At 33.2% G+C, this 11,203-nt stretch overlaps 3 protein-coding genes and 1 pseudogene across 4 annotated transcripts in view; 2 read left to right on the top strand and 2 right to left on the bottom strand.

Moving 5' to 3' along the window:
* LOC104782407 overlaps positions 1-5,171 on the bottom strand; it is a 16,810-nt gene extending 11,639 nt beyond the window's left edge. The window contains exons 1-2 of one of the 2 annotated variants that reach the window (XR_767004.2): positions 4,980-5,169; positions 4,536-4,876 (exon numbers count right to left, since the gene is read on the bottom strand). Coding sequence is in view for 1 of the 2 variants with exons in the window: in XM_010507328.2 (XP_010505630.1) it covers positions 4,980-5,117 (138 nt within the window). In the remaining variant the exon portion in view is untranslated. Of the gene's footprint in view, positions 1-4,535; positions 4,877-4,979 lie in introns of those variants that run through there. The other variant, XM_010507328.2, reaches the window with a different exon arrangement.
* Positions 1,294-3,355, top strand: LOC104782406 (WAT1-related protein At2g39510-like). Its single transcript, XM_010507327.2, has 7 exons — positions 1,294-1,544; positions 1,738-1,800; positions 1,921-2,037; positions 2,120-2,360; positions 2,449-2,610; positions 2,704-2,855; positions 2,945-3,355. Exons 1-7 carry the CDS (start codon positions 1,366-1,368, stop codon positions 3,156-3,158), a joined length of 1,128 nt encoding a protein of 375 aa, XP_010505629.1. The 5' UTR covers positions 1,294-1,365; the 3' UTR covers positions 3,159-3,355.
* On the bottom strand, positions 6,537-9,417 carry LOC104782404 (annotated as a pseudogene).
* Positions 10,503-11,080, top strand: LOC104782403. Its single transcript, XM_010507325.2, has one exon. The coding sequence runs from the start codon at positions 10,561-10,563 to the stop codon at positions 10,954-10,956; it is 396 nt and encodes a 131-aa protein (XP_010505627.1). The 5' UTR covers positions 10,503-10,560; the 3' UTR covers positions 10,957-11,080.

Raw genomic sequence — 11,203 nt, 5'->3', positions numbered from 1 at the left:
GACATGATAACAAATCGCATATTCTGAACAGGTACGTAGAGCATAACATTTTAATTATCTGATTTTTTTTTTTTTAAATATCACACTGAAGATGATGGGAATATATATCGTAAGGGATGGTTCGCATAACATGCCTACGATACACAATTAGGCTGTCGGGAATTAAAACTCTGTGGCTTTCGTCAGATAACGTATAAACTCCCTTATATTTGTGCATTGTGATCAAAATATTATTACTATTTTTGTTCTAAGTAGAGATATAGGTTCCAGGTGGAGAGAATCATAAAGTGCCAAAATTTTCAACCACGACCTTGGCCAAAAAGTTATTTGTTTTCTTTCTTCCACATATGATCCGATTCGGATACATAATGCGTTTTCCCATTTATTTAATGAGTTATGTGGACACATTCACATTTTCTAATTGTTTTTTCTAGCTCCATTGAAGTAATATTTATTTTCGTGGATTCAATTATTCGTGATATATATAATCGAGCTCTTCTTATCCTTTTTTATAAAACTACAAAAACATAATCGACACGGATCCACTTGTGTTCCTCTAGTGAATTTCACTATCCCCATGTGTTGGCTAAAATAATATATTCGACTTCTAATTCTTATGATAACCTCTTTAACCTTTTCGACATTTTTTTCTCATTCTTTATACAGAAACAAAATTCAGAATAATTGTTAAAATTAATGCAATAATTAGAAAATTTTCTTAAGTATAGTGATATTTTTATTCCTATGACAATAGTATTCCTTTTTATCATTTGGAAAGTAAAATTAGTTAGTGTAAATTATAAAATGACATGCGAAGTTGGGAAAATATAGAGAAGGTGAATAATTTTGACATGTCTTCTCTTAATGTAGCCATGCTAATTTTGTTTGTAGAAAACAATGTGAAATCTATGGGATATCCGATGGTATGAAAATTGCTGATTCAGGTGAGAAGTGCTCAGTTTCCTCGGTTAAAACTTAAAAGGCCCCAAGGATCAAACTGGAAGTTTTAAAATTTAATAATTAACAATTGTAGTTGATGTTTTCATCATCATCACGACCACCAGTTACTTTAAAAATTATGTATGCTCCTATTTTAAATCAAGGATAATATCAAAACACCATGTTATATTCTACAAATAAACAGGAATGGCATATATACTCACTATCAAACTTGCATTACTTAGTGGAATCCCTATAATTCCTCCTAACTTAAAAGTCATATTTTAATTTTTAAAATTCCCACAATAAATAATACAAAACCCTCCTATAAAACCAACCTCATCCTCTCCCACATTTCTCCATCAGCTCTTTCTTACATCATATTGCAATCTCTCACTTTATACCAAATTTAAAGTACGTTGAGATATGGCTTTAAAAACATGGAAGCCATTCCTAACTGTTGTTTCTCTACAATTCGGATATGCCGGACTGTCGATCATAGCCAAATTTGCTTTGAACCAAGGCATGAGCCCTCACGTTCTAGCTGCTTATCGCCATATCTTCGCTACAATTTTCATTGCTCCGTTTGCCTATTTCTTGGATAGGTATAATATTTTCATTTGACGTACATAAAATTGTATTTAATTTTGGTCATGCATGCATGTATGCTTTTACGTATACGTACGTAAATGTAAGTTTGTACTTGTATAGACTCGTGTCTGTGTATTCTTCACGTAGAAAGTATTAATATTATTTTCTGATTATTTTACTTCAATTTGCTTTTTGAATTATGAACAGAAAAATACGGCCGAAGATGACACTACCCATCTTCTTCAAGATATTGTTGCTTGGGTTATTGGAGTAAGATTGATTTACTAGCTATATTTTTACTTTTCAATATATATATTTTAGTTGTTACGTTTTTCTTTCATACGTTTTGAAAACGAATAATTAATTGAATTTTTGTTTATATGATTATAGACCAACAATTGATCAGAACTTATACTACACTGGCATGAAGTACACTTCGGCGACTTTCACAGCTGCAATGACCAATGTTCTGCCTGCCTTTGCCTTTATTATGGCGTGGATCTTCAGGTATTACGAACTTAATTTTGTTTCGTATGATGTGGTTTGTTTTGGTTTGTCGTCTAAAGACATCATTATTTTTTATGCGTAGACTTGAGAAGGTTAACGTCAGGAAAATACACAGCCAAGCCAAGATTCTAGGGACAATTGTGACAGTTGGTGGAGCAATGCTTATGACTGTTGTGAAAGGACCTTTAATTCCTTTGCCTTGGGCTAATCCTAACGACATTCATCAAGACGCATCCAATCCCGGAGTCAAACAAGATCTTACTAAAGGCGCACTCCTCATCGCTGTCGGTTGCATCTGCTGGGCCGGTTTTATCAATCTCCAAGTAATTTTAAAGACCAAAATTTACATATGATTCGATATATTAGAAACGGGTATAGTATACTAAACCACTAAAACGATTGGTTATGCAGGCGATAACGCTAAAGTCGTACCCGGTAGAGCTATCCTTGACAGCTTGCATATGCTTCATGGGGTCTCTTGAAAGCACTATAGTGGCACTTTATATTGAAAGGGGAAATCCTTCTGCTTGGGCTATCCAGTTGGATTCCAAGTTACTAGCTGCTGTTTATGGTGTAAGATTAATTATACTAATATACACAATATAAGGTTTGCTTTTGGTTATATATACAAATAAAATAAACTGATCTTACTGTTTTTGTATGCAGGGGATAATATGTTCAGGGATTGGTTATTACGTTCAAGGAGTAATAATGAAAACTCGAGGACCGGTGTTTGTGACTGCCTTCAATCCATTGAGCATGGTCATTGTTGCCATCTTGGGGTCTATAATCCTTGCTGAGGTTATGTTCCTTGGGAGGTACGTAATCTTTCTAAAAGCTCTTTGAAAACAAATAATGGTTTAGTTAGTTTAATCTCACTGATTAATTCTGTATATAATATTTGTAGGATTCTTGGAGCAATAGTGATAGTTCTTGGACTCTATTCAGTTTTGTGGGGCAAAAGCAAAGACGAACCATCTTCACCATTTCCCGACATGGACAAGGAACTCCCACTTAGTACTCCTCAAATTGTGACATTCTCGTCGAAAGAAAATGCAGAAATGGACACAAATGATGCAAGTGTTGTTTTCACGAGGCCTAACACCAATGAATCAGTCTAAAATAATGACAGCACCACCGGCGATTATAAAATTATAATAAGAGAAAGCAATGAGTCCGATTTCTAAACACATGATCGCTGCTTATTGGTAGAGTGCATGTTATTGTAATGCTAATTTTGGCTTTTGTTTAATTTTGTATCCGGCTATAATATATGAAATGTTTTGCACAATTAAAAGTATCTCTTTTCTTAAAGTCATCGACTAGTGTTTAGAGTTCTTAATTTATCACACTTCTAATCAATTATGGGCTTCCGACGTATATTTCCAACAGCTGTCCAGGAAATTTGCAACAAAAATAATTAGAATGTAATATGACTAATTTTTTTTTTTTTTTTTTGTAAAAATTGAACAATTAATTTACTCTATGTTACTTTCTTTGCATACGTAATCTGCCAAAAAAAAAAGTTAATTGAAAAGTAATACTTTAGAGCACGAGTATGATGTAATGTGGTGGTGGGTAATGGAGCATAAAACTATCTCTCAACATTTTTCTTTTTTGGAATTGGGACGTGTTTTAGAGATTCTGTATGTTGCGGTTTCTGGTCGCCACATAAGAAAGCATCTCTGTTGAGAGATAGTTTTGTACTTGATGTGACAGCTTTTGTACTTTAGTTGTATGAAAGCTTCATGCTGAAGAGCAATGAGTGTATGTGGTGCTGTTTTGTTCGAATATTCTACGTTAGTCATTTCAAGATCCTTTCAATTCACCATCCTACTACTTTCCTTTTTCTTTTCTTTTTTTCTTTTTGTGTTAAAGAATTCACCATCCTACTCACATCGTGAAGTAGAAAAATACAAGCTTTGAGTTGAGAGAACAATAGAAAATCGAATGAAATAAAGGAAATTTTGTATATTTTGTATGATATGTTCTTCTGAGATGATTTATGTGAGAAAAAAATTAATGTTATATTACTCTAACTTTCTACTTCGAAATTGTGAGTTTCTAACTCAAACATACTAAAGATCTATGAGATATATATATATATATATATATATATATATAATCGGATTTTTTTTTTTTGGTTTTTTGGCCATCAAGAGGGGATGATAACTATACAACTTGAATAGTTGACAGAAAAAAACAGTTCTTTTAAAATAAAAAATAATAAAGTAGAGTAATATTAAAAATGAAAGTAATAAGTTAATAACTATGAAAACATGAGATATAAGATATCACAACAATGATTTGCTACTTTTATGACTGGGAGGTGCACACAAGCTTCACCGAAGAATACCTAATATTAAACCTTTTTTGACTCATCACCAAGCTTCTCGAGTATCTGAAATTAGTAATTCAATCTCACAGAGAGAAAATGTGGGGAGAAAGAAGGTGAGTATGTCGTTTGTAGCAAACAGGAGTTGAAGTATAATACTAAAGAGAACGCATCTAAATACTCCAATAGGCAAAAAGCTCAAAGCTAAATAATACAAAATAATCTCACAAATCACAGAGACTGCAATTGGCAATATCTTACAGTCAAAACTCTATTTTTCAACCATTTGAGATAGTGTAATAATAGATCAGGAATCCTAATACAAGATTTTATCCTCTTATGTATTTATGATTATAATCCAAACAAGACTCACAATACACAAAAACAGAAGAAGTTGTTTCAGAGACATAAACTCTTGTTATATTACTTGTGGTGGTCGTCTTCATCAATTGTTCCAAACTTGTGCTTAAATGAATCTTGCCTCTGCAGCCACATCATGTGACCCTGCCACCGGATTAATTTCAGATATAAAAAGTACAAAAAAATCAAAGATTTCTAAACCCTATTGAAAAAAAAAAAAAAAAAGAATTCAGGGTAAAATTGAAACCTGAAGACTAGCAGCCCAGACGATGATTAAAGAAGCGACCCAGAATCTCTTGTCCTTGACGATCGTCTTCGCATCGAATCTCGCCATTTTCTTAAACCCTCCCTTTCTTTCGTTTAGCATCGAGAATTCGAATCTCATTCGAATCTCAATCGATCTCGGCTTGTCAGAATTTTCACCGAATTTTCTTTTCCTGACTTTGCGTCCAATCCAAACTTGGTTAGGAAAGTCCATACCAAACGGGCCCAAAGCCCAATACTCTGTAGTAGAACACGTATAATGTATTAACTGGTAAGGGATTCGAACCGGGGGGTTATTGATATGTTGATTTGATTGATGAAAATGATTAGGAAATATAAATATTTTTATGGGAGACGATCAGTCTCTCTACAAAATTTATCGATTAAATTCATAGAGTAACTTTTATAATTTAGAATTTATTAAAAAATATATTTTCTTTTTAAAAATAAAATTTAATTTAATTGTTATAATCAATATTTCTTTTAACGGAAAACAACAATTATCATGTGTTTTGAAAAAATCACCAAAATTTTTCTTTATTATAAAAATATTATAAATAAAATTTAACAAAAATTAGTGTAGAATTAAGAAAAAATAGCAATACAAAAGTCATATTTCATTAAATTTTCTCACATGTATATATATATATTCAGTTATATTGAGTTTATTATTATTTTATTATTTATTTATCTTTGACTTATGTGTAAATAATATTTATATTGAGTCATACTTAATACGGAATTCAGGTATATACTTATGTGTTCTTACGATAATCTTAATCATAAAAACGATGTTATTAACCTTGACTTCTGAATTTTGGGTTCTTGTATATGTTCAAGATTTTACTAGCTAATACTTCCGTTCAACAATGGCTAACTGCTCTCGAGATAGAAGTTCTATTTCAACATAGGAATCTCCTACCTTTGTTGCAAGTAATTCCAATAGATGAACCCAAATTATTTGCCAAGTGTGGTGAAAGTACATAGCTTTTCTCTGATGTATAATAAGATTTTGTGAAGTTTGAATATAAAGTTTTTTCAAATAGATAAGTGAAAGATAAGTCCATTTTGGTGATATTGATGACCAAATCAATTTTTTAAAAACTTTTTTGCATGCATTACCATAATTCCTGAAGCCAAAATGTTACAAGAAAAAACTTGTCCATTACATGAATTAGTGAACTCATTTCACTAGGTTTGATGTTCTTTTAGCATTTTGATTTGACATTTGGAATAATTGATTGGATTTTGTCTATAAATATTTTTGTTTAGTATTTTGAACATGTCTATAATATCATAATGCTAAACAAATCATGTTAGTGCTCGGAATTATAGACTTGTTTTTTATTTCCTCACATCCTAATCTATATTATATAGACTTGTTTTTTATTTTCTCTTTTTAAAGGTATTTGAATTTCATTCATTTAATTGGTGTAATTCACCCTTTTTCTTTCCTCTTTAAAAACAAAATAAAGGTTTTTTTTTTGGTAACAGAAATAAATGTATTTTATTCATTTAATTGGTGTAATTCACCCTCTCTCTTTTTTTTTTTATAGACAAACAATTAACGTTGACATGTGAATTTGCGAGGAGGTGCCAAAAGGGGTTTCTTCTGATTTATGAGTCTACTCGAACATGCTTGGGAGAGGTCTCACGGCCATGAATGCATCCACCATCTGAAAATTTCCGTTAGTCAAAATTCCTAGTAGAGTGGGGAGATATCAAATCTTGATAGTTAGAGAATAACAATTTTTTACCTCATCGGTAACAGCAGCTCGTGCCCTGCGGGTGTCTCTCAACTATTTCTGTCAAGACTTCGGTGAGTCGCTTCTTTACAGCTCCGGTCATCATCTTTTTTTTTCCATTCTTTTTTTCTTCAGCGGTCAAAATCTCTTCGTTTCCATACTCCTGAAATATATTAGCACAATAATTCAGAAAACTACGATATAAAAACATCCGTCCTTCTCTGCAGTGATCTTCATAACAAACTTATTGACAGCTTGTACGTACGGTACGTACCTTTCTAATATAATCAAGTTCAGAATCATCTTCGAGGCAGAAACTCAAATACTTGAACGGTATGTCTTTCTGTTAGTAAAATAGTAGAAACGAGATTATTACCAGAAAATTAAAGACTAAGTTTTACTTAGTATACAGAGCAAGGGGAAGAGGCGAAACAAGGAATTTGGTACCTCGAGATCTGATCCGTGTGTTTTTTGATCACCCTCATTAACTCTCCCACCACTAAACGCATATCTGTTTATCTGCATATATATGGAACCGCATCAAATTTAGATAATGGAAGCAATGATCTGAATTCATTACTAGGACTGCTATATATCTATTGATCTATGAAGTTTGACACTACAATGCCATTACACAAACAGAGTGCCTAAATTTTTAAAACGACAAAATAAGCGGGAAGGATTCAGGTGCCCTTTAAACCAGACAATGAATGGAATTGTTTGTAATAATAGATGCACGGGATAACAAAACAAATTTAAATTACAGAACTCACCTTGTGTTTAATGTCCTCTGCGGTATCAGTTACATAGATAGCGGAATTTGGATCACTAGCAGACATTTTTCCACTAAGTCCCTGCAAGATATGACCAAGGCATTCAATAGTTTGAAAGCAAGAAACTGTGGTGTAAGCACATATCTATACATATCCTTATTAGACTAGTAGTAGTTAAGAAAACACTTGCCTGCAGAGCTGGAAAAAATGATGACTCAATTAGAGCAGGCTTGCTATATCCTAACCGAGGTGCAACATCACGAGTCATTCTAAAGTAAGGATCCTGAACAACAAAAAACCAAAAAGCATAAGGCTATTATTTATCTTCCAAAACCAAACAAGTTTAAGATATAAAGTAAGACAAAACAGCAAACCTGGTCAATTGCACAAGGAATCAAGCAACGGAGCTTGTCCATTCCAGGGAACAGATGCGGAAATGAGCTCGGAAATGATGGAGCTGCCTGCAAATATATATGGAATCCAATTTAAACTATGATAATTCTAGAATTCATGTAGCCACACCATGCATAACAAAAAAAAGACGTACCTGCACTGCAGGGAAAAAGTGTTTCCCGATATGATCTTCACCGGTTAAGCCAAATATTGACCTAGCCTAGAAACGTACGCAGGAGATATAAAAATGAAAAACCAGTAACTCAAAGCTACTCTGAACCACATTGTGTAATTTAAGGAAATAGCTAGAGAGAGTATAGTTACCTTATTATCTGTTACGCATGGTGCAACCTTGGCTACATTTTCATACAGAGCACTATATACACACAACATTTTCGCAAAATCAGTCAGGAAACTGTAATGTAAGAACATAAAAACCAAAAAAAAAAAATAGTAATAGGATACAATATAAAAGCCATTATATGAGCTAAAGCAATCTTACCCCATATAGCCGAAGTTGGAGAAGATAAAGGTCTTTGTAACATCGAAATCACAAGCAATGATATCTTTGGCATTTCCCCTGGCAAGTCTTTGAGTTTCCTCCACCGTTAAGTTCTTCCACATGGATTTTTCATCATCCGTGAGTTGTATAACAAGGGGAACATTGAAAGCTTCTTGCAAGTATCTGCAGCCATATATCGAGTATAAATAAAAGTACAGAGTAAGAAGATGTTCCAAAACCATATATACACAGCTTCACTTACTTGGTAAACATGAAAGGAATCAAATGGCCCAAGTGCAAAGCTTCTAAAGAAGGACCTCTTCCAGTGTAGAGATAGAACTTTTCTCCACTCTCATACGCGTCAAGAATCTCATTGAAGTCCCTGTGGGCGAAGAAGACACCACGGCGGAGGAAACGTGTGGTTCACGACAAGTCAGTCTTTTAACACGATCGATCAGTGACTGGTCGATCCTTTTGCAGCCAAATTCTTTAATAATCTTTTCGTAATCTATCTTCTCTCCGACTTTAGCAGTTACTTCCCATGGGTTCACCACTTTCTCTGATTCACCAGTCTCTGTCGTCTCATCCTTCTTCTCCACCTCCATCGCAACACCTAAAAAAAAAAAAAGGGTCAGATTCGATAGATTCATAAACCAAACTGAAACTCCTATCGTAGAAAGGATTGAAGAAGAAGATCGAGAGACGACTAAATATATACCTTTCCTATCGTTTGCGCCAACAGCTTTGAGCAATTGATCAACCAAATTTTCTAAGTTGGTAACCTGTTGCTTGACTTTCACCAATTCGGCTTCCAACTCTAGATTCTTCTCTTGTAGGACTGCAGCTGAATCAAGTTTCGAGGCCATTGATGGATGTAGAGAAAGGATTGAAGAAAAAAATAGAAGATCGAGTGAAGGAGAGAGACGAACGAGAAAAGAATTTACAAACAAGGAGAAGATAGCTGACGCAATACACAACTAAGAGCCAAAACCCTAATCCTACTCTAATAGGAAAATCTAACTTATAAGAAAAGGCAATATACAACAGGAACATATCCTAATTTTTTCTACATTATATTTACTATTAGGTCACCATTTTGGCTTTGATTGGTAATGGCTATTACTTATCATTGTAAAGACTTTAAGTTTAAAATTTTAGCTGTAGAGAATTTGGCTGTAGATGCTTTAACTATAAAAGCTTTAAAAACTTTAACTGTTAAAATTTGATTGGTAACAAATACTTTTAAAGCGATAGTTGTTACTTTTATTATTAAAATATATTGAAATGATGATATTAATGATAATAATGAAAATAAAAATAATTATTATTGAAATGGATTTTAAAAGAAAGAGAATAAAATAAGAAAATTTAATTTATAAAAATAAAATTATGTAAAATATATATATAAACTTGTGGAGAGATTTTAAATATAATGGGAGGAAAAAAAATAAAGCTTTTCTATTTGTTTAATTTTAAAGCCTGAATTTGAAGCTTTAAAAATTATGAGAAAACAATGAATAGAAAAAAAAAAGTGGCTTACAAAGTTTTAAACAAAATAAAAGTCAAAAAAGTATGATTGACAAATTATTGGCTGTCAAGTCTTGTGCCAATCAGGATCTTTATTTTATATTTCATTTAATTATTTTTTTCACTTTCTCCCTCTTGTCTTCGAATTTGATTGGTCCTAAATAAATTGATAAGCAAATAAATAAAATGCTGATATGCAAATAAGATTTAGATTTTTTCAAGGCAATATTATTATTATTTTTTAACAAAAGAGATATATATGAATCTGATATGTTAATATAATGGTCCCAATATCCTTCAAAAATAAAACTAGAAAGTAGAAACTGTAGAAACCCAATTCATTGATAGGTTGATTCAATTAGTGAGAAAAAACAAAAAAAACAATTGTTACATAGTTTGAGAAATAAAAAAATAAAAAAGGAGTTTTTAATTAATAGGAAATTCAAACCAATCATTATTTTCCATATTTCTTTTAATATGTAAAATAGGATTAGGAAATTTTACATTGCTACTATATAAACACCGCCGAGAGCAAAGCTACAAACCCTAGATAGTAGATACCTACATTGCTCACGAGTAAGAAAACAAAAGCAAAAATCTCCGAAACCAACTCAGACCAAAACAATGGCTCTGGAATGGACAATCTTAGCCAACGCCACAGCGGTTGAAGCGATCATGGTCATCCTCTTGACGATGCCAGGGCTAGGCTTTCTCCGCAAGGGATTAGCCGTGGTCACTCGTTGTCTCTTGAAACCGTTGTTGGCGATAATCCCATTCTGTGTATTCCTCCTCATGGATATCTACTGGAAGTACGAGACTCGAATATCATGCGATGGAGATTCCTGCACCGCTTCGGAGCTTCTCCGTTACCAGAAATCTATCTTCAAGTCTCAACGTAACTTCCTCCTCATCGCTTTGGCTCTCGGTTTTTACTGGATTCTTTACAGCGTTTCGAATATGGCCTTCAAGATCGAGGAGCTTAATCAGCGGGTCCATAGGCTCAGAAGGAACAGTAGATGAAGCCAGCGTCTTCGTTCGTCTCAGGACATTTTAATTTGTGCTGTTTGCAAGAGTCTCTTTCTGTTTAGGTTTTTAGTGTTTTTTCTGCCTTTTATAATATAAGATTTGAACATCTTGATTGATCTTGTCGAACACTTCACACTGTGTTTTTGCTTTCTTATGCGTTTCTACACCCTGTTTCTCTCTGTTTTTGTTCTGTTTCTTTGCCATTATCTCTCAAAGAACTTCATACTCTGCAGCGAGTTAA

This window comes from Camelina sativa, chromosome 4 (assembly GCF_000633955.1).
Source record: "Camelina sativa cultivar DH55 chromosome 4, Cs, whole genome shotgun sequence".
Classification (NCBI taxonomy): domain Eukaryota; kingdom Viridiplantae; phylum Streptophyta; class Magnoliopsida; order Brassicales; family Brassicaceae; genus Camelina; species Camelina sativa.
This window is presented reverse-complemented; position numbering and strand designations above follow the sequence as displayed.

Coding starts and splice junctions, on each gene's coding strand:
- LOC104782403 (XM_010507325.2), top strand. CDS start 10,561: ATGGCTCTGGAATGGACAATCTTAGCCAACGCCACAGCGGTTGAAGCG.
- LOC104782406 (XM_010507327.2), top strand. CDS start 1,366: ATGGCTTTAAAAACATGGAAGCCATTCCTAACTGTTGTTTCTCTACAA. Junction 1,801..1,920: donor TTGTTGCTTGGGTTATTGGA/GTAAGATTGATT, acceptor ATATGATTATAG/ACCAACAATTGATCAGAACT. Junction 2,856..2,944: donor GAGGTTATGTTCCTTGGGAG/GTACGTAATCTT, acceptor TAATATTTGTAG/GATTCTTGGAGCAATAGTGA.